This window comes from Salvia hispanica, chromosome 1 (assembly GCF_029641045.1).
Source record: "Salvia hispanica isolate PSC_SH4W2 chromosome 1, Shi_PSC_v1, whole genome shotgun sequence".
NCBI classification, from domain to species: domain Eukaryota; kingdom Viridiplantae; phylum Streptophyta; class Magnoliopsida; order Lamiales; family Lamiaceae; genus Salvia; species Salvia hispanica.
In genome coordinates, this window is record NC_142692.1 from 55,519,491 (window position 1) to 55,546,756 (window position 27,266).

At 42.4% G+C, this 27,266-nt stretch overlaps 2 protein-coding genes across 2 annotated transcripts; one reads left to right on the forward strand and one right to left on the reverse strand.

Annotated features, from left to right (window-relative positions):
* Positions 1-11,763: 11,763 nt before the first annotated feature.
* On the reverse strand, positions 11,764-13,146 carry LOC148934175 (uncharacterized). Its single transcript, XM_089062220.1, has 2 exons — positions 13,039-13,146; positions 11,764-12,963 (listed from the first exon to the last, which is right to left on the reverse strand). The coding sequence occupies exons 1-2, from the start codon at positions 13,144-13,146 to the stop codon at positions 11,764-11,766; spliced, it is 1,308 nt and encodes a 435-aa protein (XP_088918346.1).
* An 8,588-nt stretch (positions 13,147-21,734) lies between these two features.
* LOC125220342 (SNF1-related protein kinase catalytic subunit alpha KIN10-like) lies at positions 21,735-26,074 on the forward strand. Its single transcript, XM_089062842.1, has 11 exons — positions 21,735-21,944; positions 22,347-22,537; positions 22,659-22,843; positions 22,923-23,105; positions 23,224-23,355; positions 24,177-24,362; positions 24,628-24,717; positions 24,833-24,916; positions 25,254-25,388; positions 25,453-25,695; positions 25,774-26,074. The coding sequence occupies exons 2-11, from the start codon at positions 22,351-22,353 to the stop codon at positions 25,885-25,887; spliced, it is 1,539 nt and encodes a 512-aa protein (XP_088918968.1). The 5' UTR covers positions 21,735-21,944; positions 22,347-22,350; the 3' UTR covers positions 25,888-26,074.
* The last annotated feature ends 1,192 nt before the right edge of the window (positions 26,075-27,266 follow it).

Below are 27,266 nucleotides of genomic sequence, written 5' to 3' on the forward strand. Positions count from 1 at the left end.
AGCTGGGCTCAGGGATGGGCTCGTCGTGCTCCTCGATAGAGGTTTCCTCGGTCACAGGGGAAAGGTCTCCTCGACCTCCTGGACGGAGGGAGCTTTCCTGGACCGGGTGGATGTAGTCGCCGGCGCCTTCCCTTTTCTTGCCTTTTCCTTGGCCAAGCGCGCCTCTGCCTCTGTTGCGTCAGGCACTAAGTCATCGACTTCATCAAGGAGGCTTCTCCTGGTGCGCCTCCTTTCTGCCCTCTCATCAACCTTGGGCTCACTTTCTTCCTGGTCATCAACCAGGTCCACGATCCGTTTCAGCCCTTCTTCGGGCTCCGGTACTTCAGTTGAATGTAGATCTGACTCCGCCAAAAGCTTTTCTGGGGTTTCCCCCTCTCCAACCAACATTGGGGTTGCCCCCTCGATATAAATGGGGTTCTCCCCCCTGACATCTCCTGGGGTTTCCCCCTCCTCCACGAACTCAGGGGTTGTACCCATGAAATCAACCGGGGTCCCATCCCCCGTCTCCAGAATAGGGGTTTCCCCCTCAACGATTCTCTCCAAAGTAGGGGTTTCCCCCTCAGTAGTCTTTTCAAACATAGGGGTTTCCCCCTCAGCAGTCTTCTCAAACACAGGGGTTTCCCCCTCAGCCACTCTCTCCACCATAGGGGTTACCCCCTCCGCAACTTCATCTAACACAGGGATTTCCCCCTCACGAACTTCAACAGAATAGGGGTTTCCCCCTCACACATTTCCCTACCCTCAAGATTAGGGCTCTCAGTTCCTTTCCCTTCTGTCTCCACCAAGGTCTCGTCATGAGTCGGTTCACCATCCTCTGACTGTTTGTGTGATGCCTCCTCTTCTTCCGCCTCTTGCGAAGCGGTTTCTGCATGCGGTGGTGTAGTGACTCGTGATCCTTCTTCAGAGAGATTCGCCGATTTCGCAGTTGAATCTGCCGGAATTGTCAGTGACGGTGCAGTCAGCGCAGACGGCATTAGACTGGCGGCGAATAGGGCATACACCTCCTTTGCTTTCTCTATACTTCCCACCTTCTGCGTCAGTTCGGCCAACAAGGTTGGGTCATACTCAGTGCCCTTGGTAGAGTCCATCGGTGTAGATCTTAAAAAAATGAAAAGAACTGGGCAATTTTTGGTTAGGGTTTCATCCGTTTTTAGAGAGAGAAAATGAATTAAGAGAGAAGGAAGAGCAAACAAAAATTTTGTCTAATTAGGAATGACTGGAGAGAGAAGGACGACGGTTGCTTTTCTGGTGAAAAGATGGTGCGGTTCCAGGCGTGATGTAAGCAACCGTACGTCTCCCATAATTATCGGCCAGAATTTGAAATTCAAAATATCTTTTCCCTCCTTGACTCCTTCCTTCAGATTCTCCTCCTTGCTAATTCCCTCGACCATGCCCTACAAAATAAAGAAAATGAAGGTTCCAGACCCCTAGGTCGAGGTTAGGGCATAAAATATCGATTCCCCGTGGAGACTGGTGCTTCGAAAATATTTTTTTTTTTTTTTTTGAAAAGAAATCAATTAAACTATTTACATCTGTGTTGCATTTCCGAGATTCCCTGGTTTAGTTTTGAATTTTCAAAATTATTAACTTACTCCTTGACCCAGGAATTCATCGGAAATTACCCCCGTCCCTTTAGGCAATAATAGGGAGTGTGTGTAGTGGAATCTCGTCCACAACACACAACTCGGAATTATCCCTATAGACTTTCACTCTATGACCGTTTACAAGGAAAGGAACAGAGTTTGGAGTACTTCCCTGGATCTCCACTGCTCTATTTGCTCGGATGCCAACGATGGTGTATGGGCCGATCCACTTAGACTTCAGTTTCCCTGGCATTAGCTTAAGCCGAGACTGAAAAAGGAGCACCTTCTGTCCCACATGAAGTTCCTTGACCAGGAGGTTTTTATCATGCCATAACTTCGTTCTTTCTTTGTACCACATGGCAGACTCAAACGACTCCAGCCGAAGTTCCTCCAACTCTTGCAATTGTAACTTCCTCTCTTCTTCGCAAGCTATCGGCTTCATGTTCATTTCTTTCACTGCCCAGTACGCCTTGTGTTCAATACCCACAGGTAAGTGACACATCTTACCAAACACAAGTCTGTAAGGTGACATTCCAATAGGCGTTTTAAAAGCAGTTCTGTAGGCCCACAATGCGTCCCCGAGTCTTTTGCTCCAGTCCTTCCTTGACGGATTAACTATTTTCTCCACTATCGCCTTGATCTCGCGATTAGAAATCTCTGCCTGGCCATTAGACTGAGGATGGTAAGGAGTTGACACTCGATGATGTACATCATATTTTTTCATCAAAGCCTCGATGGTGCGATTACAGAAATGTGTTCCTTGGTCTGAGATGATGGCTCTAGGAACTCCGTATCTATTGAAAATATTATCCTTGAGAAATTTCGCCACCTCCTTCGATTCGCAAGTTGTGGTGGCCTTAGCTTCTATCCACTTAGATACATAATCCACTGCAACCAATATGTAAGTATTCCCACAGGATGATGTAAACGGTCCCATAAAGTCCATTCCCCACACATCAAAAATTTCGCACACGATCACTGGGATCAGAGGCATCTCATCTCTCCTTGAAATCCCTCCCGTCTGCTGGCATCTCTCACAACACTGGCAGAACTCAAAAGCATCCTTATTCAATGTTGGCCAATAAAATCCGCTGTCGAGAACCTTCCTCGCTGTTTTCCTTGGCCCAAAGTGGCCTCCACATGCTAACGTGTGGCAATGATTTAACACATCTCTTTGTTCCCATTCGGGAATGCAGCGCCTAATCACTTGATCTGAGCACATTTTCCACAGGTAAGGATCATCCCAAAAATAAAATTTGGATTCGCTTCTAATCTTCATCCTCTGGGCCCGGGAAACTTCTTCTGAAATTGGCATCTCTCCCGTGACCAAGTAGTTGGCTAGATCAGCAAACCACGGTTCTGCATTCAGCGTGCGCTTCCCCTTATCTGATTCCCCTAGACCGGTCAAGGCCAAAACTGCTTCCCAGTCAGGTGGTCTAGGAAATTTCTCCAAAAGGTACAAATGTTCCTCGGGAAAGGCATCGAGTATGGCCTCTTCTGTTTCTCCTTGGAAGATTCTACTCAAATGATCTGCTACCCTATTCTCCGTTCCTCTTTTATCTCGTACTTCCCAATCAAACTCCTGTAAAAGTAACACCCAACGGATTAACCTTGGCTTCGACTCCTTCTTAGCCAGTAAGTATTTTATCGCTGCGTGATCTGTGAAGACTATAACCCTTGACCCAAGAAGGTGGGGTCGGAAATTTTCAAAGGAATACACGATGGCTAATATTTTCTTCTCCGCGGTGTCATAATTCTTCTGAGCTTGATTTAGTGTTTTGGAAGCATAGAAAATCACATAGCTTTTTCCATCAATTTTTTGTCCTAAGACGGCTCCCACAGCGAAATCGCTTGCATCACACATTATCTCGAAAGGATGGTTCCAGTCTGGTGCCCTGATTATTGGTGCTGATACTAACCTGTACTTAAGCAGCTGGAACGCCCTCTCGCATCCTTCGTCAAAGACGAATTCCACATCATTTTGTAACAACCGAGTGAGTGGTTGAGCGATTTTTGCAAAATCCTTTATGAACCTCCTATAGAACCCTGCATGGCCTAGGAATCCTCTTACCTCTTTTTGGTTCGTGGGGTTTAGGGATACCCCTCTCAGAAACCACGTGACCCAGGACAATGCCTTCAGTCACCATGAAGTGGCACTTCTCGAAGTTCAACACTAAATGCTTTTCCTGGCATCTCTGCAACACTAAATCAAGGCTGGCTAAACAAGTATCAAATGAGTTCCCATAAATGGTGAAATCGTCCATGAATATCTCAATGCATACTTCCAACAGATCCGAAAAAATGCTCATCATACATCGTTGAAAAGTCCCCGGTGCATTACACAATCCAAATGGCATTCTTCGGTATGCATATGTACCAAAAGGGCACGTGAATGTGGTCTTCTCTTGATCCTCTGGATTAACGTAGATTTGGAAATAGCCGCTGTATCCATCAAGGAAACAAAAATACTGTTTGCCTGCCAATCTCTCCAGCATCTGATCAATGAAAGGTAAAGGAAAATGATCCTTCTTTGTGGCTTCGTTCAACTTCCTGTAGTCGATGCACATCCTCCATCCTGTCACTAATCTGGTGGGTACCAATTCATTCTTCTCATTTTTGACAAGTTGTATCCCATACTTCTTTGGCACCATATGGACATGGCTGACCCACTCACTGTCAGGAATGGAGTAAATGATTCCTATAGCAAGCAACTTCAATACCTCCTTTAGGACCTCCTCTCGCATATTCGGGTTCAGCTTCCGTTGTGCATCTCGATGAGCCTTTGCACTTTCGTCTAAACGGATGTGGTGCATGCAAAGATCCGGACTTATTCCCACCAAATCTGAGAGAGTCCATCCTATTGCCTTTTTGTTCCTTTTGATGACCTCCAACAATTCCTTCTCTTGTTCCTTGGTCAAGTTGTTGTTGACTATTACTGGAAATGTCTCGTCCTCCTCCAAGTAAGCGTACTTAAGGCCTAGTGGAAGTGTTTTCAGCTCTTTTTTCGTTCCATTCGTCTCCTGGGGCAAGGGATTTTTGTCTGAAATTTCCGGTAAAGTCTCTTTCCCCGACCCAGGAGGTTTTTCCAAGCTGGCCACATAAGCTGATCCCTTGGACCTAGCTGATTCCGGGCTTCTGCAAAATTCCATAATGGCCTCTGTGAGCTCTTCATCTGTCAATTCTTCTGTGTTCACTGCTGCACACCATCCCACAACTTCTTTGTCAATCGAATGGCTCAACTCCGAGTTGTCGATTTGTTCCTGTATCAATTCTGTCTCAAGATATTCTTGGACTAAAGGGTTAATAACATCAATAGCGTAGAGATTCTCAACATCTAAAGGTCTTTTCATCCCCTCATCTATGCTAAAGGTATATTTTTCCCCATTATAGTCCAAGCAAATTGTTCCATCAAACACATCGATAATGGTCTTAGCCGTACGCAAAAATGGCCTCCCTAAAAGTACCCCACTAGACTCAGCAGACTCATTATCATTCATCTTGATCACGTAAAAATCAGCAGGATATAGAAATTCATGCACTTTGACTATAATATTTTCCAACACTCCTTCAGGGCAAATGCAAGTTCTATCTGCTAGCTGGATCACTACCTTGGTATCAACCATTCTTACCCCAGTTAACTTCTTATAGATCGAAAGTGGCAAAACATTTATTGATGCCCCTAGATCACACATGGCATGCTCAACTTTGATATCCCCTAAAGAGATGGGTAATGTGAACATACCTGGGTCGGTGCATTTCGAGGGCATCCTTCTTTTCTGTATCACAGCAGACACAGTTTCTCCAATCACAATCTTCCCATCTAGCTTGGTTTTCCCTGCAATAAACTCCTTGATGAACTTACTGAAGGTGGGCATTTTCAAGGCCTGCAAGAATGGCAGATTGATTTCCAACTTGCTGAAAATCTCCATGAGATCCTATGTATCATCCTTTTTCTTCTTCGCCTCCCCACGGTATGGAAATGGTTTTGCCCGCTTTACTGCATTTGTGGAAGTCCCAGCCTAGGTTTCATCAGCTCCCTTGTTTCCTTCCTTACCTACTTCCTCAGGTTCGGGGTCTAGGAAGAACGGGTCCCTTGATCGAGGTAGAGATCCCCCTAAATCTTCCTTCTGGAGGTCTCTCTGAACAATGATCTCCCTCGGTCCAGCGCCTTCCTCTTGCTGTTTCTGACTCTGTTTCCCTTCTTTAGCTTGCATAGGCACTTCCTCATCAGTTTCCAACGTCGGCCCTTCGTAACCCCGCCCAGATCTCAAGGTGATTTGACTAATGTTTGCTCGGTCTAGCGGTTTGACGGTAGCAGGAAGTTTGCCTTCATTCCCTCGCATCTCATTCAAGGAAACTGCGATCTGGGAAAGTTGTTTTGCCATCATGTCCATGGCGGTGTTCAGGCTGAGCATCTTGTAACTTGTGCACCATGTCATTGTTGGAGTGTAGGTTACCTTGCATGAACTGCTGTGAATTTACCAGATCATGGACCATGTCATCCAAACTCTGCTGTGGTCTGAAGTGGAATTGACCAGAATTTTGTCCTTGACCTTGGTTCTGTCGATAGTTGCCTTGATGATTGTTGTATTGGTTACCCGACCCTTGATTCCCTTGATGATTCGGTTGGGAGTTCTGGTAGTTTCCTTGATTGTTTCTCTGATGAGGTGGCACATAGGAGCTTCCTGGGTTGTTCTGATTTTTGTTTCCCCAATTAGCTTGGTCCTGATTCCTATACCCCAGCTGTAATTGTCCTTCTTGACCTTTCCCTGACCAGTTGGACTTGCCTCTCCGGAGGGTGTGCAAAATTCGTGAGCTGAAAAGGAAGTGGCTGGCTTTGATCGTGGTCAGTCCATCTAAAGATTGGGTGAGTCCTCCATGGAGCGTCCCTCTGTCTTCCTTGATTCCAACTTCCATCGGGATTCCAACTTCCCATCGAATTTGCTTGAGCTTGACACTCCCCTTCGCAGGGCTGACTGTAGTATGGTTGCAGTTGCCTTTCCTCTTGACCAGGGGATTTCTCAATTTCCACTGGAGCATGCGGATTGTATTTCTCGATTGCATTTAGCAAGGCCTTTTCCAGTTTATCGATCCTATCTTCCACCTTCTTGTCTTCTTGATCCATCACTGCATTAGCTGATCCTCTCCTCAATATGCTTCGCGGGTTATCATAGGCCTTCTTTGCCTCGATCAGCCTCCCCAAGGTTTCCCGAGCTTCGCTTGCCTTATTCTTGGTAAAATTTCCCCCGCTCGAGGAGTTCATCAAGTCCTTCGATTCAGGGTTTGCACCTTCGTAGAACAGATAGTACGTCTCCGCTTCTATCATCCTGTGGTTTGGACAAGCATCCAGCAGCCCCTTGAAACGGGACCAATAAGAACTCAGAGACTCATCGTATTCTTGTTTGCACTCCTGAATCTCCTTCTTCAAGGCATTCGTCTTGTTGGATGGAAAAAAGTAGTCCAGAAATTCCAGTTTAAAATCCTTCCACGTGTTGATCGAGTCCGGTGGAAGCCTTAGTAGCCAAGTGTTCGCCTCCCCTTTTAGGGAAAACGGTATTGCACGCAGACGGTAGTCCTCCTCCGTCGCCTCATTAGGTCGCTTCTGAATGCTACACAATTTGCTAAATTCATTTAAAAACTCATAAGGGCATTCGTTCCTCCGTCCAGAGAACGTGGGCAGAACTCCGAGCACATTTGTTTTGATATCGATTGACCTCCGGCGTGGGTTTGAGACTATAGCGTGAGCGGGTTTACCATCAAGATGAGCGGTGAGCGACCCTATCTCCGGATCGGGATCTACTAGATGGGCCATATTCGGGTCTTCCTCCTCCTCGGTCTCGGAATGCTCTGGTTCTGTTGACGATCCTGGGTTCTCCTCGGTCGACGAATTCCACTCCTTTTCACTCTCTGACTCGAACGGGAATGGATCCTCCGTTCTCAATCCTGATCTAGTGGTGATGGTAGATGTAGATTCCTTGACTCGCCACTCGTACTGGCCACTCCCTGATCTAGATGAGCTTGCCCAACTTCCAGATTGGAAGCCTGTTCTCATAAACTGTCAAGGGAAAAGGAAATAACAAAAATTAAAATATTTACACCAAATCCTTAAATGAAATAACAACAAACGCCATCCATCCCCGGCAACGGCGCCACTTGAAAGGTTGGTTTTGTCTCTACGCGTGTTCAAATAGGAAATAGCAGGTTCCCTAGATCCAGCAAGTCCACCAGATCACTCGGTCTAGGAACTCGTGGGTCTCGAGCAATCCCGGTCGTCGGACACACAGAGCACTTTTTCTTTCAAAAACCCTCAACCACTTTACTAAACCTAGTATAGGGAAGTAGGGATCGATCCCGCAGAGAAGAATGCGTAATACTCATGTTCAAGGATTTGGGAGTGTTTTTGGTGTTGGCTGCTGCCACGCATTTTCTTGGGTTGAGGAAAATCAAAATTAACTTGACTTGGGAACTTTTAAAAATTCTTAAACTAACAGCTAGACCTAGGAAATAAACCTACTGTGGGGACCATGTCTGAAAAAAGCAAAGTACGACTGAAAAGTTGGCAGAATAACTAACTCTCGTACCGACTGACAGTGACATCGTCTTCTACAACCAAAAGTGCGTAAAACTTCTTAAGAAAAACAGCATGAGCAAAATAAAAACAGAGCTACTGACTTGAAATCAAATTTATGCATAATAAGCGAAGAACTTAACAGATCTGCATACCCTAGACGAAGTAAAATAGAAACCAAGAAGAAAAAAACAAGATCTATCGAACTACTATCTTTTCACACGTCGAATCCAACCTCAGACGCTAAATCCACTCCGGATCCAAGCGTCCGACATAAACTCCAAACAGCAGAAACTCTCCATCACGTCAGATTTTTTTAAAAAAAGAACTCCGAATATTCAAACAACCACAGATCTGTCACCAAATTCCACATCAAACACCTCAACATCAAAATAAACAGAGATCGACATAACAATTGAAGAAATAAGCTAACAACAGAGAGATCTATGCAAAATGACTTGAAATTTAACCACTAAACGCAGATCCACGAACGGTAAAACAATTAAGCATCATCAACATCAAGGTCGACTCCCAAAAGTGAAGTTTGACGGTGAAAACAAGCAAAACAACTGAAATTAAAGGTAATTGTATCTTCGCCCTCACTCGGACGGTGTTGCCAAACACGAGATTTTCTAGAAAGTACCCTGCCGATCACGACCACCCCAGATCAATTCCCAAGTGTGTGTAAAGTGTGTGAGCTAAGAAGAGTGAAAAAAAACTATCTATCTCCTTTGCGTTGCATGCTCTTCTATATATATAGGCGTTTGAGTGGGCCCAGCGAGGTATAGATAAGACTTTGTTGCCCTCAGCTGTAGACTCCTCTGTCACGCCAATTTCCTTGTAAATATAATCCTGCTCACTTCGTTCCTCTCCCTCGCTAGACCATCTCCTTCATTACTTCCTTGATCTAGCGATTTTCTTCACACACCTGGCTTAGGAAACGTGTTAGACCCAGCAAATTATAACATTTTTCGCACATTACCGATGCATGAAATTAGCCTTATCAACTTCCCTCCGGTAACTTTAACCTGTACGCCACTTGTCCTATACGCTCAATGACCATAAAAGGCCCATAAAAACGCCTAGCCAGCATGGCTGATAATGGTCTGGCGACGGAATGTTGTCTATAAGGCTGTAGCTTAAGCAGCACCTTATCGCCTTCCTTAAACTCCACATGGCGACGATGCTTATTTGCGGAATCTCTCATCCGCTGCTGTGCTCGCTCCAAGTTGTGACACAGCTGCACCAAAAATTCCCCACGCTCGCGGATCATCTCAGCTACGGACGGCGGCGTGGCTGCTGATGGCGGGGCGAAGATCAAACTCGGCGGTTCTCTACCATACAAAGCTTTGAACGGCGACGTGCCCAATCCGGCATGGTGAAAACAGTTAAAGGCCAGCTCTGCCCAAGGCAGAAAATTCGCCCACTTAGATGGCCGGTCTGACGTGAAAGCGCGCAAATACTGCTCAAGACCTCTATTTCGAACCTCCGTTTGTCCGTCCAATTGGGGGTGATATGCTGTGGAGAAATTCAACTTTGTCCCACTAAGGCGCAGCAAATCCTCCCAAACTTGATTCAGGAAGACCGAATCACGGTCTGACACCAAGGTTTTTGGAAAACCATGATGACGAACGACTGTGTTGATAAATAAATGGGCCACCCTAAAAGCGTCAAAACGAGTTGGTAACGTTGCAAAGTGCGCGTACTTGGACAAGCGATCTACCACCACCATAATGACCGTGTAGCCCCTTGACTGTGGAAGCCCAGTTATGAAGTCCATTGAAACATCCTCCCATACCTGAGTCGGTATAGGCAGGGGTTGCAGTAGTCCCGCAGGCTTTTGGGTACTATACTTCGTCGTCTGGCACACTATGCATGCGTCCACAAACCGCTTAACCTCCTTCTTTAGATTAGGCCAGAAAAAATTCGCTGACACCCGTCTAAGGGTTCTTTCGAATCCTGGGTGACCCGCCGATGGCGAACTATGGTACTCCGTTAAGATAGGCGCGCGTGCTGAGGACCTAGACCCCACAAAGATCCTCCGATGATAATATACCAGGCCGTCAACGAACGTTAAATGCGGCGGCGCATTGCCCTCCTTGATCGACTTAACAATCTCTCTCATTTCAGGCGAGGAGGCCGTCTCCCGCCGAAGCATCCCCAATAATTGCAGAACCGGATGTGCAACCACGGACAACAGGGAGCTGCACTGCTCCTCGCCGCGGTCCTGCGCCAAGGCAGCATCCATAACGGCCTCGGGACCTGTCACCGACGACCCTTCCCGCCGCGACAACGCGTCCGCTGCTTTGTTTTGGGCGCCCTTCTTGTACTCGATAACAAACTTGTAGCCCATTAATTTCCGCACATATAGTTCTTGATCCGGAGTCTGAATCACCTGTTGGAGCAGCTCCTTAAGGCTTTTCTGATCACTCCGAATAACGAACTCTCGACCCAGCAAATATTGCCGCCATTTCTGTACGGCTTCCACTATTGCGTATAACTCCTTATGGTACGTTGACGCCGCTCGACGTCGAGGGCCCAACTTCTTACTGAAGAAGGCGATTGGATGATTATCCTGGAGCAGTACCGCGCCAATTCCAGTGTCGGACGCATCCGTTTCTATGCAAAAGGGCTTATCAAAGTCCGGCAGGCGGAGGACTGGTGCACTCGTCATGGCCATCTTTAAATCGCCGAAACTAGAGTCCGCCGTTCCTGACCATTCGAAAGCATCCTTCTTCAGGAGGTCCGTTAACGGGGCCGCTATCAAGGCATAATTAGCAATAAATCATCGATAATACCCTGTTAAGCCGAGGAATCCCCTAAGCTGCTTCACATTTTTGGGTTTCGGCCATGCCGTCATAGCCTCAATTTTACTGGGGTCGGCCTTCAACATACCCTCCGTGATCAAATGGCCCAAATACTCGACCGATGTGCTACAGAAAGAGCATTTTGACAACTTCACAAAGAAACTGTGTTCCTTTAGGACAGAGAGTACTGCCGCCAAATGTTCACTATGTTCCTCCATAGTCGCGCTGTAAACCAGGATGTCATCAAAAAATACAATCACGAATTTCCGTAGCAACAGCTGGAATATCTCATCCATTGCTGCCTGAAAAGTAGACGGTGCATTAGTCAAACCGAAAGGCATGACGAGGAACTCGAAATGGCCATCATGCGTCCTAAATGCTGTTTTGAAAATGTCATCGTCATGCATCCGAATTTGGTGATACCCCGAACGGAGATCCAGCTTGGTGAATACCCTAGCCTTCCCCAGCTCGTCGAACAATTCATCTGCCGTTGGTATCGGAAAATGGTCGGGAACTGTCGCATTATTCAAAGCTCTGTAATCAATGCAAAAATGAAACGTTCCGTCTTTCTTGCGGATTAGTAGGACTGGCGATGAAAATGGACTGCTGCTCCGTTGAATTATACCTTGATCCAGCATCTCCCTGACCTGACGTTCAATTTCGTTTTTCTGAAAATATGGATAGCAGTATGGTCTCACATTGATGGGGCGTGAACCCGGTAGGAGGTGAACGCGATGGTCATAGGAACGCTTAGGAGGCATGCCCTCCGGTACTGTAAAAACCTGGCGAAACCCCTCCAAAACTGTCAACACTCCGGGGGCAAGGCTTGTGGGAAATCAGCCTGGATTGCGTCCGGCGGCGAAGATGGTGTTGGATCCAAAAGCAATATCTCATAACATTCCAAACTACCACCGGGGCTGATTAGGGAAGACAGCGACTGTAAGCTGACTCGGCTTGGCGGGGGAACAATCCCACGCAACGTGACCGGTTTCGATCCCTGTGTAAACTCGAGCGTCTTCCCGGCGAAGTCTGCCGTGACCTTTCCTAAGGACTCGAGCCAGTCCATCCCCAGAATAATGTCCGGGCCATGTATTGGTAAGATATAGAGGTCCACAACAAACTCATTCCCTTGGATAGTCAACTTTGTCTCTTTTGCCATATGCGTGCATAGTAACGCTTCGCCATTGCCCACATAAACCCTAAAAGGCCGAATAGGGGCTAAAGGTAGGTGTAATTTCTCGGCAATCCTTGGGTGAAGAAAATCCCTGTCACTGCCGGTATCGATGAGTATGCATACCTCCTTCTCCTGAATGAGACCTACCACTTTTAAGGGTCGTGATCTACGGTCTCCGTTCATGGAGTGTATATGAGAGATATCAGCTGCGATTAACTGGTCTGGCGTTCCTCCTTCGAAAGCTTCGGACTCGAAGTCATCATCATCATCCGCATAACGAAGCAGACGCTGTTTACACACGTGTCCAATGATCCACTTCTCCGGGCAATGCCAACAAAGGCCCAGTCGAGATCGCTCTGCCTTCTCTGCCTGCGAGACCAGGATCGTGGATCCCCTCTTCTCCTGCCCACGGCTCTGTGACGTGGATGGCTGGCCCATGCCCGCCGGGGGCTGAGGAGTTGGTGTCACAGCTGTGGCCGCCAATGAACCACGCCCGTCCCGATTCTGCCATTGGCGACGTGGGTATGATGAGTTTTGATTATGTGTGGGCTGGTGTGCTTGCGAATCTGCCAATTCCAAGGCCAACGCCATGGCCTCTGCGAGTGACTCCGGCCTGTGGAGGCGGAGTCGTTCCTGCATGTCGGGTTTAAGGCCCGCGACGAACAGGGTAAATAATTCAGACTCCGGGATCCCATGGACTCTGTTTAGGTACTTTTCAAACGTATCGTGATACTCCAAGACCGTCGCCGTTTGAGTTAGTTTTGCAATTAACCCAAAATAATTTTTAAAGCTCTGTCTGTCAAAACGATGGCGTACATCTACCAAGAAATCCTGCCATGTGACAAAGTCGGTGTTCGCACAATAGTTGAAAACCCATTCTGATGCCGGTGGGTCAAATAGCATTACCGCATAATGGAGGCGTTGTGCTTCCGGCAACATGAGGTGGTCGAAGTAGTACTGAACCCTCGATACCCAATTAGTCGCGTCCGTACCGTCGAATCGTGGTGGGCTCATCTTTACGGCCCGCGGCTTTTCATAACCCGGTACCTGGGGCTGATAGCGCTGGGGCGGGTCCGAACACGAAGCAGGCCGCTCAAATTGTTGGCGGGTGCCTGGCTGCTCCCAACCTGCACCGTATCGCCCTCTCCCGTCGCGACGACCCCTGTCCTCCGGTGGAGTCTCGCGGAACCCAAAAGTAGGGTTTCGATAACAAGGACCCCTGTCCCCAAGCCTTCGGCGACGGGGATCGCCATAATCGACGTCCTCCTCGTCGAATCCGAACGGGATGTCGGTCTCGCGCGTCGTAGTCGGGCCAAGATTGTCAATCTTGCGCTCGGCCTCGTCCCTCCAAACATCGAATTTGTCGAATCTGTCCAATAAACGATCCAGTTTGCTGTTCGTAAGATCGTCGTTGGCGTTGTCCTGGAATGGGCGGCCCTCGATGTCGCCCTCGTCTGCCGGCGTGCGGATGTGGCCGCTGCCATTGCCACGCCCCGCTGTAGTCTGGCGGCCCCCGAACCGATTCGTCGGGTAGGCATCGGGGCGCGGGCCTCCCCACACTGCCTTGCCGTTGTTGTAATTGTTTCGTCGCATGAGTACACGGATGAAAGCACCAGTTGTTAGGGATTTACCCCTAACTATGATCGAAGAATAGTTCTGTCGATCAAGAATTCTCTCCGGCGTCCAGTCGTAGGATCGGCGGAGGCTAGATTTGGTTGTGCGCGGAAGACTTTTCCGTTGGGCAACTTGCTAACTAGAGTTTTGAAGATAATCAAACGTATGCTTGGGCAAATTAATATTTCATTCATAACCGTATTAATGAACAAAAGCCCTATTTATAGACTAAGGACCCTAGGGTTGATTCGACCTAATCCTAATCATCTCGGGAAAGAATCAACAAAGAAAACCCGAAACGTGAAAGTAAAAATAAATGCCAAAAAATACTAATTACTCAAAAGGAAAGAAATAAAAGCAAAAATAATAAAAAAGACTCAAAATAACTGAAAAGATGTCGATCTCTACTTGGGAACGTATTCGCCCAATCTTGCGGGCGGGCGAACGTTCCTTTTCCCTTTCGTTGTCACGATCGACGGCAGCATCTCCGGTTGAGCGCGACCCTCCTCATGCCCCTGCTCCGGCTGAACGCTCGACTCCTTGCTAACGGCGCGTGCCCGATGTGGGTCCGTATCACACAGTTCGCAGAAGAGGGAATGGGAAGAGGGGGAAAGAGCATGGGAGAAGGCGACCATGGTGGGTGAGGGGGAAGAGAAGGAGGACAGGTGGAGGAGCTGATGGCAGTAGAGGAAGGATGGGAGGCGGTGAAAGAGGTTGCACTAGGGAAGAAGAGGCGTGTGGAAATATGCGCTCCTAGTAGTGGCGGACAAAATAACTGAAAATCAAATATCCGATCCGAATCAAAATGAAAATTTCAATTTTGTTATTTGATTTCTCAATTTGATTGAGTTCAGTTTAAACTTTTAATTAATTTTGATTTTTTAATTTATTCGGATAAAAAAATTGAAAAATCAAATTTCTTTTAATATTATTAGTACATGTGTACTCACTAAAATCAAACTCTATTTGCATTTATTTAGGTTAGTTAATAAATAATGATTTGATTTTATAAAGATGGTAGTTGTGTGTATATGTTAATTGGTTAATCTATACGGGGAGTTTTGAGAATATTCACAAGATCGCCGTTATGAAATTTTTGTAATATTAATGAAAAAAAAATACAGTTGGGTCATGGGGAGTCTTTGCCTCTTCACCTCTTTTGTAATTCTCATTCCATTACCATCATTTTGGGAATATTCAATAACCTAATTAATTATAGTATTAATATTAGATAAGTTGTTGTGTAGTAGGCGAGCCCATATTACACGTTCTTTTAGTTATAATTAACATTATTATCTATACAATATAGAAGAAACTGTATGGTGGATGGTGGAACTGAAGGATTTAAGGGTCATGCCATGATTATAATTCTAGGAACAATCCCATGTTTTGAGTGTACCATTCGGCTATTCCCACCACAAGTGAAATTCCCTTTATCATGCACTTTCAGAAACTCTAAGGAATGCTGCTCATTCTATTGAATATGCCCATTTGATCAAATGGAATGAGGTAAGCATATTACTTAATATTTGTCTATATTTTCCTGATGGGCTGGTGCTTTTGCATATACATTTTTCATCAGGATAATATTTTATCAGGTCCATGGTAGCAAAAGCTTTGATCCAGATAATCCCATAGACATGCTATGGGTTTATTCGGTGGTAATAAACAGTAGGAGTAGTAGTCTATCTTTCAATTGAACAAATTGAATATTTTGTTTGTTTTCTTATTTTTCCTATTTTTTGATTTATCTGTATCTCAATAGGCTGTCAAGAAGGCTGAACTTTTCAGAATTCCTAGTGTTACATATTATTTGCGTCTTCACCTCTTTTGTAACTCCCATTCCATTACCATAATTTTGTGGTTCACGGTATATTAATTTTACGACCGCCCATGTCTTTGTTTTAAAGGTATAAAAGACATAGAGTTGTAGATGAATTATACACCAATAAAATCATACTCATTTTTGGAGCTTTATAAAGTTTATCGGTGCCCAGCGGGTTTGAGATGCTTCAACACGAAGTCGTTTTATATTTGTGAACAATACATCAATCAGAGAGCACTAGATGTGGCGTAATTTTTCATGTTGATAGATGGTTTTTCTCGACTTGACTTATAGTTTGATTTGCCTTAATTGCATTCATGGTAATTTTCATTTCATTTATTGTTCATTTTTCTACTATTATAGTAATAGTTAAAGTACCATTTGTGCATGGTTCGAAAATTTTATCTCAATATTTTATCAATTGAAATGTGTGATTAAGTGGAGCGAGTGAGAGGTTTTACTATGTCACGTGTGATTAAGTGGAGTGAGTGGGAGATGTTAACTAACATTGATTCTAATTTTGTTAAATTAATTTAGAATTGAAATTAATGTTTTAAAAATATATTAATATGTAGGCTAATTTGATATAATTAGGGATGTCAATCGGGCCGGTCCGTCGGGTTTCGGGCCAACCCTACTCGGGTTGCGGGTCAATCGGGCGCGGGTTAATCGGGTTGTGATTTCTTTCGGGTTATAATTCAACCCTAACCCAAAAAGCTTGGGTTTTGGGCTAGCCCATCGGGTTAATCGGGTTGCTACCGATAATATTAACATGCAATCAATCCAATAAATAATGATTAAAATTACTAATATTCATACAATGTAAAATATTTAATTATTATATATTTGAGATATATGCTTAAACTCAATCATAAACATGATCAAATACTAATATTTGAGATATTTCGTGGAATTTTAATGCATGTTTTTTATATTTAAATAATTTTTTAGTGAATTTGAAGTTTTTAATTTATTTATTAATTATTATATTAATAAAAAATTCAATATATAATTTGTATATGTAATATAAAATTAAAAGTTATTTTTTAGTTAAAATTAATCAATGAAGTGTCGAATTAGGTGTAAAAAAATAGAATAGTAGAAATTTTATCGGGTTTTCGGGTCAGCCCATCGGATTTTCGGGTATGGCCCTAACGGGTTATGGGTTAATCGGGTGCGGGCTAATCGAATTTTAATTTTATCGAGCTAGAAAATTTCAGCCCTAACCCTATAAATTTGGCGGGCTTTTCGGCCCAGCCCACGGGTTACGGGCTACTTTGACATCCCTAGTTTGAGATAATTATAAGAAATTAATTTTTTGATTATTGAATTTTTTTTATATATTGTGCAATTTTGGTTTATCGGGTTTGGTTATGTAGTTTGGATTTCATTTTTTTTTTAATATATTTATATGTTTAGATTTGGATTTTTATTTTATCAAAAATTCGATTTTTTTGTTCGGTTTAGTTTGACAAAAACAAAGTTTAAACCGAATGCTCGCCCCTAGCATAGTGCACATATTATGATGTGTGCCGTGTGCGTCTAAGGTTTTACTATAACTTTTGTTCCAAATAGTGTGCAATGTTGTTTTTGTCCACGGATCAAGAATCAAGATGCATAACTAGAAAGTTTATCCGGCGCTTTCCTATTCAGGGCTAAAATCCCAGAAATAAAAAAATGCTAAAATAGGAATAAGACTTGATATTATTAGAAATGCCCAAAAAATATCATATTCGTAAAGCAAAATCATAGACGCACTCCTATGAACGTGGAAAATATACCGGATTGGTTGAGTCGAATTGAAGTTGTAAAGTCATCGATAACTGGTTAGTCAAAACAAGAATTCATTTTGACGAAAGTGTCTAGTTTCCTTTGATTATTGTAGGGCATATCTCATTTCAAGATTTATCGACTGACTTGATGGGGATCCTATTTCAAGTCTACTTCATTTTTTTAGTTCAATTTTATTTAATTGCTTTAGTTAGTATAACTCTAGATGTTACACTTAGACAAATTTTCTTGTTTTCGCCCAAGATTCTTCCTATAAAGAAAGCAAATAGAATTATTATTTTGTGTTTAAGATTATCGAATTTCTTATTCTTTTGATTATTTTAATTTTCTTTATCAAAAGGTGAGTTTGATATTTTAATTTTTGCATTTTTTAGGAATAGAGTCGGGGTTTTTTTCTTAGTAATTTAGAATAGAACAAGTATTCAAATGTACGAGAATGGGTAGGTATTTCCATCTCAGGATTTCAAATATCTTAATCTTAGTGTTGGTATATTCCGTCTATTAGATCTGGGTGAGGTTTTCTCTTGATTGAATACAGAAAAAGAAGACCACCCTCCTTTTTTGTTTTGGTCTGCTTCGCCGGGTATTGGTAAGGTATACCAAAGGAAAGGAGTATCACTGGCTTAACCCCTTGATTGTCGGCTTTGGTTTCGATGAACCAACCGGTTAGTTATAAGCAACAAACAAGAATGAAGAAATCAAAATTATACAATTTTTTATTTCAAATGAAAATATGAATTTTATTCATTTTTTTATAGGGCTCTAGGGCTATACGGACTCGAACCATAGACCTTCTCGGTAAAGCAGACCAAACTTATTATTATCAAAATGATATGAACTGTTTCAAAGACCCAACATGCATTTTTTTTGCATTGGGCTCTTTCATTAACTGATAGAAATATCAGTCAATCCGCCATATTTTTTTCTTGACAGAAAAAATAAGGAGATGGCTCCATGTGCTCTGATTCATTATTTTGGATTCTAATTCAGGAGCACTACCAAAGTGTTTCAAAGGTGAAGTTATTTTGACGTAGGTCTGCCTTTGGCCTCGAATTTGAAGTTAAATGAAGTCTCTATCGTTCGGCTTAAAAAATCCAATATGAAACTTCATACACCTTCAAGTTCATAGGACGAAAAGAGATTTTTTGAGGGCCTTATACTCATTATGCCTGGCATTGAATATACGGGTATTCACGTTATCAATATCTCAAGATGGGGTCTGTTTGATACCTAAAAGGGCACTCAAATAGGACCGAACCTCTCGTGAAGCTATTGTTCTCTTAAAGTTATTATAGAGTAAGACGTCGATTTTGAAATAAGATCCATTTTTTGGATTGGATGGTGGATTCCCCTGAAAAAACATTGGCGCGCGTGTAAACGAGGTGCTCTACCAACTGAGCTATAGCCCTTAGTGCTTGTGATGCATATTTTATCATGTATATAATTTGTTGTCAAGATGAATATTCTATGATTCAACATCCTAAATGTTTGAGTGGTATTGGTTCGATTATTATTGCTTATAAAGAATATGATATTTATAATCCATCGACGGGATGGGTTCCATTTTGTTCTTTTGGGGATGATAAATGACCTACTTAACTCAGTGGTTAGAGTATTGCTTTCATGCGGCGGGAGTCATTGGTTCAAATTCAATAGTAGGTAGAACTTATTAGATACCGGAGTCGATGGTATCTAATAAGTTTTTTGCCCCACCCTTTTCTCTTTTTATAGATTTTATAGTTTTATTTATTTCATTTTTGAATTGCGTTGTATCAAATTTGGATTATGTCGAGTGAATGCAATCAAAATAGGGTTTAGAAACTCTTTTGATTATTTGAGCGCACCAACTAGTTATGAAATTGCACTGACAGCCTCGACTCTTGTCCTAGCTCGTCGGAGAGCTAGATTTGCCTCAATTATTTGTCTCTTTCCTTCAGCTTTTCTCAAACTAGCTTCTGCTATTTTAAGAGTTTCCTGAGCTTCTTGTGGATCAATATCACTACCCTTTTCCGCATCATTTACTAAAACAGTGATCTCATTATTGCCTATTCTAGCAAAACCGCCCATCAGAGCCATCGTTAACCATTGGTCCTTAAGGCGTATTCTCAAAATCCCTATATCTACAGCTGTAGCAATAGGAGCATGATTTGGTAATACGCCAATTTGACCACTATTTGTAGATAAAATGATTTCTTTCACTTCTGAATCCCAAACAATTCGATTAGGGGTTAGTACACAAAGATTTAAAGTCATTTCTTCAAATTGCTCTCCATTTCTAAGTTGATAGCCTTCGCAATAGCTTCATCGATATTCCCTACTAAATAAAAGGCCTGTTCAGGAAGACCATCTAATTCTCCGGAAAGGATCAATTGAAACCCTTTAATGGTTTCTGCTAGACCAACATATTTCCCCGGAGAACCGGTAAATACTTCGGCTACAAAAAAGGGTTGTGATAAGAAACGCTCAATTTTTCGCGCTCTTGCTACGGTTAAACGATCCTCTTCGGATAATTCGTCGAACCCAAGGATAGCTATAATGTCCTGAAGCTCTTTATAACGTTGTAAAGTTTGCTTAACTCTTTGCGCAGTTTCATAATGTTCCTCACCAACGATCCGAGGTTGAAGCATGGTTGAGGTTGAATCTAAAGGATCTACTGCCGGATGGATCCCTTTGGCAGCTAATCTTCTTGATAGTACGGTAGTAGCATCTAAATGTGCAAATGTGGTAGCAGGGGCAGGATCAGTCAAATCGTCTGCAGGTACATAAACCGCTTGAATAGAAGTTATAGATCCTTCTTTGGTAGAAGTAATTCTTTCTTGTAAAGAGCCCATTTCAGTACTCAGGGTGGGTTGATAACCGACAGCGGAAGGCATTCTACCTAATAAGGCCGATACTTCGGATCCGGCTTGAACGAAATGGAAGATATTATCGATAAATAGAAGTGCGTCTTGTTCATTAACATCTCGGAAATACTCTGCCATCGTTAGAGCAGTCAAACCAACTCTCATACGAGCTCCCGGCGGTTCATTCATCTGGCCATAAACTAAAGCCACTTTTGATTCTGCAATATTTTCTTCATTAATTACTCCAAATTCTTTCATTTACATGTAAAGATCATTTCCTTCACGAGTACGTTCACCCACTCCGCCAAATACGGATACCCCCCATGGGCTTTGGCAATATTGTTAATCAATTCCGTAATGAGTACCGTTTTACCAACCCCAGCTCCACCAAATAGTCCGATTTTCCCCCTGCGTCGATAAGGAGCAAAAGATCTACTACTTTAATTCCTGTTTCAAAAATAGATAATTTTGTATCTAACTGTATAAAGGCAGGCGCAGATCGATGAATAGGGAATGTTGTACGAGTATCTACAGGACCTAAATTATCAACATGCTCTCCAAGCACATTAAAAATGCGTCCTAGAGTAGCTCCACCGACTGGAACACTTAGAGGAGCTCCCGTATCAATCACTTCCATTCCTCTCATCAGACCATCTGTAGCACTCATAGCTACAGCTCTAACTCGATTATTTCCTAATAATTGTTGTACCTCACAAGTCACATTAATTGGTTGACCAACAGTATCTTGGCCTTTAACTACCAGAGCGTTATAAATATTAGGCATCTGGCCTGGCGGAAAGGCCGCATCTAGTACCGGACCAATGATTTGGATAATACGCCCCAGGTTTTTTTTTTCAAGCATGGAAACCCCAGAACCAGAAGTAGTAGGATTCATTCTCATAATATAATAAATAAATAAATATGTCGAAATTTTTTTGTGAAAATTATCGAATTCAAAATAAATGTCCGATAGTATGTCGATCGGTTAATTCAATAACAAATGGGAGTTAGCACTCAATTTTGGTGGTGCCCTCCAATCGAATCCAATTCAATCGTTTACTCTTCAATGATTCAATGAGTTAATTTTCAAACTCAAGCAAGCTATTTTAAAAATTTCAAGTGGATGAATAAAGATCTTGAGAACGTTTTTCATTTGTCTATTATTATAGACAATCCCATCTATATTATATAAAATATTCTATGGAATTCGAACCCGTACTCTATTTACATTACGATGCATCAGTTCAAGTCTTTCTCACTATTCAGAACAGTGGAGCTTTCGATCAATATCTTCTCGCCTCCCCCGTTTGAGCTCTCGCTCGAACCGGAACCTTTATGCGTTGGTAGGCTTTCGACTCAATCTAATAGCCTACCTATCGCTATCGGGCGCCAATAAAATAAAAGAGAAAGTTTTCGCATGGGCTCATCATCTGATGCAGAACCGATGCGAGCACGTACGATGGTATTTATACTACTCAAGTATACTAATATTAGAAGATTTGTTGCCTCACAGTAATTGGATCTTCCCTCCCACCCAACTAAACTTCATTTGTGGAACTGAATTTTCAATAAAATAATCTCAGCAATCAAATTAATATAATATGTATTTAAATTTATTCTTTCCATTTTCATAGCATCATCTTCATCATCAACCACGCACACAATTCGTTCATACTGAATCAAATCTCCTCAAAAATTTTATTCGCAGTTTCTGGACATTGTTGCGGCGCACTTTCTGTGTAAGTTTCTCTGTCATGATTTCTGAGCCTATTAGAGGGAATTCCATTGATTTAGAATTCAATATCCTTCTGTTAATTTGAAGAATCTGGTCTTGTTTTTAATATTTGAGTATATATATATATATATCTTCTCTCTTTCCTGGAGATCTTCGTTGGAAAGAAGCATTGCGAGTTATCGTGATTTTTAGTTTGTTTTATGAAATTGCATTGCCAATGTTGATAAGAAATTGTAATTTAAGTTGTTTGAATAGAGGAAATGAGGTAAAATGGAAAATCTGCATTGCGAGATTTTTAGTTTGTTTTTCGAATTTGCATTGCCAAATTGTGTTTTGTTTTAATTTGAATAGAGGAAATGAGGTAAAATGGAAACTCTGGTTTGTGACTTGAATTATGTCCTTTTAGGAATATGGATGGATTAAACCAAGATGGCAATAGTGTAGATTCATTCTTACGGAACTACAAACTTGGGAAGACTCTTGGGATTGGTTCATTTGGCAAAGTTAAAATTGCTGAACATGCACTCACCGGCCACAAAGTTGCTGTCAAGATTCTAAATCGTAAGAAGATTAAGAATATGGATATGGAAGAAAAAGGTTAGGCAAACCATCTTCACTACTCCATACGTTTATAATACATCTTCTCAAATTACTAATGCATAAAGTTAATCAAATCAAGCTTACACTGGATCTTTTAACAGTTGGTTGCCTCTTGCAGTCAGAAGAGAAATCAAAATACTGAGGTTGTTTATGCATCCCCACATCATACGTCTCTATGAGGTTGTGGAGACAAATTCTGACATATATGTTGTGATGGAATTTGTCAAGTCTGGTGAACTGTTTGATTACATTGTGGAGAAAGGTAGGTTACAAGAAGAGGAGGCTCGCACGTTCTTTCAACAGGTTAGATGCTTCTTTTCAGACTCACCGAGATACTATGATAAGTAGTGTATCAATGTCTCTGTGGTGCTGATGATTGCAGATAATATCTGGAGTGGAGTACTGCCACAGGAATATGGTGGTTCATAGAGATCTGAAGCCAGAAAACTTGCTTTTGGATTCCAAACACAACGTGAAGATTGCTGATTTTGGTCTGAGTAACATTATGCGCGATGGTCATTTTCTGAAGACCAGTTGTGGAAGCCCCAACTACGCTGCTCCAGAGGTACACTTTACAAATTCATGAGCTAGGTAGAATCTAAACAAAGTGACTGGAACTGTGGAGACATGTAATGTTTCAGAAACGTGCAATTCGAAGAGTCTGATATGTGTTTCTACCATAGGTTATCTCAGGTAAATTGTATGCTGGGCCCGAGGTGGACGTATGGAGCTGCGGTGTAATTCTTTATGCACTTCTCTGTGGCACCCTCCCATTTGATGATGAGAATATTCCAAACCTGTTTAAAAAAATAAAGGTGCATCCATGTAAATTCATGTTATTATGTTTATTAGTTCGTCTTCAAATACATTCATGCTTGGAAGTTTACTGATAAATGTAGCATAGAGCCACTGCATCTCTTATGGCAATGTTCATCGCTACAATTTAACCTCATAATGTTCAGATATTATTTCTGAGCTTCCTATAGACCATGTATCATTTTCCTTCTGAAGTGAAGGTTTGAAAATGGCGATTAAGAACAAAACAGAATGAAATGAACACCGGGAATTTACGTGGTTCGACGTAAGTCTACATCCACGGAAGAACGAGCACACACAATCTTTATTTCGACCTTGGTGAATACTGAATGTTACAACTGGAAACGAAAAGAACAATACAAGAATCTAGAACAAGAAACCAACAATCGCAGGCTGATTCTTCGCAGCTAAGATGAACTCTCAAGGATCGATTTAGCTGATCTATTTTCTCTTGCGAACTGAACTCCTCTCTTTTTTCCCCTTTCTGTTTTGTATTGAATAATAATCAGATCCAGCAATCCACGGCCCAGATTGAATCTTATCTCTCCGCGAATGTCAGCCGTTGGATCAAAACATTTAACTCAATACTCCACATATCTGTTGGTCTCAGGTTCGATTCATTTTGAGGCCACCAAAACCCAACATGAAGCTTTATAATGTTCTACGAGATTGTCTGATGGCAAACTTAGGCATTAATTCATATGTACTCCATGGAGCATAATTTAAGCCTATTCAGAGCATTAGTACGTAGCTGTAAATGGAAGGAAAACTTTCACATATCATGATATGCTTAATGGTAATCTGTTTAATATGTCTCTAGGGTGGAATATACACTCTTCCCAGCCATTTATCTGCTTGTGCAAGAGATTTGATTCCCAGGATGCTTATAGTTGATCCGATGAAACGAATGAGCATTCCAGAGATACGTACCCACCCTTGGTTCCAAGCTCATCTCCCACGTTATCTGGCTGTGCCACCACCGGATACAACACAACAAGCTAAAAAGGTAACTGGAGTTTCAAATCATCAAATGTATTCAATAACTCTTTCCAAATGATCATAGATGTAGCAGAACGAACACTGAGAAATTTCTACAATATTCCTAATGTCTGTCCAATAAACACCAAGAAATGAGAGTAGAATTTTAAGCATCTTTCCAATTCTTTGTATCACTGCCCAACGGTTTTCTGGCACTAGGCCTTTATATTATCGGAGCTTTGCCTATTACATGACCCCGAAAATTTAATGATCAGAAACTTCATAATGTGCAGATTGATGAAGATATTCTTCAGGAAGTGATTAAGATGGGATTTGACCGTGCTGCACTTGTTGAATCTATTGGAAACAGGGTTCAAAATGAGGTAACTTTGTTACTCCATGTTGTTAATATTGTCAAGGTAACATGTTTTTTTTTTTATCATGACTTTTAAACCATTGCACGTTATTGATGTTGTATTAATTCTAACTGTTTCTCAGGGAACTGTTTCATACTATCTGCTGCTAGACAATCGATTTCGCGTTGCCAATGGCTACCTTGGAGCTGAATTCCAAGAGACCGTGGTATGTTTTTTGGTTAATAAATAAGATGTACTCTTCTATTTATTTAAGGAAATAAGAGCTTTATGTGCTACTTACTATCGAGTTGTGATCAAAATAGAACTAAATCCCGGTGCATTACTAAAGAACAAATTTAGACCACATGATCTTGTAATCAAAAGGCTGAACTTAATCACTACTAATTATTTACTGATCGTTGTTAATCACCACTTAACGGTATCATATGTTATCGTTGTGGCTGATTTCCTTTTCAAAGCTTCATATGCATTCTACTTTCAAGTTCTTTCACACTCACAAGTTTCTGCTGACATCCTTGCATGAATTTTGTATATACCAATAGGAATTTGGGTATGACCGCAATCCAAGTGAGCCCGTAGCATCTCCTGTCAGGGAACGTCTTCCTGGAGTTAACGATCATCAACAATTTGGAGCAAGGCAACTTCCCTCTGACAGGAAATGGGCTCTCGGACTCCAGGTTGGTTCACTGCTTTCTTATGCATTGATGGTATTTACTCTTATTCATTTGACTTCTGTGAAAGTCTCAAGCCCATCCTCGTGAGATCATGACGGAAGTTCTCAAAGCTCTTCAAGAACTGAAGGTTTTCTGGAAAAAGATTGGACATTACAACATGAAATGCAGATGGGCTTCCGATGCTCCTGGCCACCATGAAGGGACCCTTAACGATTCCATGCATGACACCAATTATTTCGGTGATGGATCTGCCGTTATTGAACATCAAGGGAGTAGTGTAACCCGACATGTTGTTAAGTTTGAAGTGCAGGTAAGTTCATAGTCTGTTGATTTCTATACATATTAATTGTGTCGAGAATATGCACACTCGTTGTTTGTTTCATTTCAGCTATACAAAACTCGTGAAGACAAGTATCTGCTTGATCTGCAGAGAGTTCAGGGGCCGCCGTTGCTCTTCCTTGATCTTTGCGCAGCTTTTCTCGCCCAGCTTCGTGTACATTGAAATCCACAAATTCTTTGTTGATGCTGTACATAATTATTGCCAAATCTCCTCAAGATGAATGCTGTACCGAGCCAAGCCGCCAATTGGAGTGGGTCTACGCTAGGAGTTCTCTCTTCTAGTACAATTTTGATATATTATTATTTCTAGTCTTAGATTTCATAATATCATATTATTGATTGGGTTTTAATTGTTCTCATTTCCTCCTTTTCCAATCATCCAACTAACAGTATTAAACAAAAAATAAGTGAATATTACATGTATTTGAGAATGCAGTTAATTAGCTATTGAAAAGCTGTACCAGCTGCAGTTAGAAGAGTAGTTAGTTAGTTAGGGAGGTGGTTAATCTGAAATAGACTGAATAGCTATCGATATTCCTCTATAAATAGCATTGTAATACTCTTCTACATCAGAACTTCTTAGCCTATCATGCACTCTATGTGCAATCTGCAACTGAGCACTTAAGCTCTCGGAAGCTGATCTATTCCCGTCATCAGTGAAGGGGTATGATACACAAAATGATTAAAGTGCAATTCTTAGCTCAACTGAACCGCTTGGATTATGAACCCCACATGATTTTGATCAAATTTTGCCTTCGTTTAGCATGATCATTTCTATTTCTTTATTATATCGACAATGTGACCATTTTGTAAAAAATAAGAAAAATGGTTAAAAACAGGTATTAAAGGCAAAAGGGTCAGCGAGTCACTAAATTCCAGCGACCTGCCAGAAAGCTACGGGATTCCAGTGACAAATTGGCGCCTCGACGAGTTCGCGAAACCAACAACTCGTCGGAATGCTACTCACAAAAGAATAAGAGGCACTTTCCCACAAAAAGTGAACCTAAAGTGGATATATGATGAAAAGATTAAGAAGACGCTAGGATTATGAAACCTAGACATGCCCACGGTTCGTAAACCGGCGGTTCCGTTTCGGGAAATGTGGAACCGGAACCGAACCGTGAGGCTATTTCACGGTTCCGGTTTCGGTTTGAAAACCGGCGGTTCCGGTTCCGGTTTGGAACCGCCGGTTATCCGGCGATTTTTTACGGTTCCGAACCTCCGGTTTCCGGCGATTTTTCGCCGTTCCGGCTCAGTTTCATGGTTTTCCCGACGGTTTTTCACGGTTCCGGTTTGGAACCGTCCGGAACCGACGGTTCCGGCACTGTTTCGGTTTGTAAAATTTGAAACCGAAATCGGCCCACGGTTCAAAATATGGCGGTTCTTGTTCAAGAAAAAAGTCACGGTTCCGGTTCTGAACCGGAACCGGCGGTTACAGTTCTGCGGTTAACCGCCGAAACCGAAAACCTTGGGCATCTCTAATGAAACCTCTTTGGGACTAGGACAACTCACGTACAATGACTCTACCAGCTAGCAACACTG

Coding starts and splice junctions, on each gene's coding strand:
- LOC148934175 (XM_089062220.1), bottom strand. CDS start 13,146: ATGAGCCCACCACGATTCGACGGTACGGACGCGACTAATTGGGTATCG. Junction 12,964..13,038: donor CACAACGCCTCCATTATGCG/GTAATGCTATTT, acceptor GTCACATGGCAG/GATTTCTTGGTAGATGTACG.
- LOC125220342 (XM_089062842.1), top strand. CDS start 22,351: ATGGATGGATTAAACCAAGATGGCAATAGTGTAGATTCATTCTTACGG. Junction 24,363..24,627: donor CAACACAACAAGCTAAAAAG/GTAACTGGAGTT, acceptor CATAATGTGCAG/ATTGATGAAGATATTCTTCA. Junction 24,917..25,253: donor CTGAATTCCAAGAGACCGTG/GTATGTTTTTTG, acceptor ATATACCAATAG/GAATTTGGGTATGACCGCAA.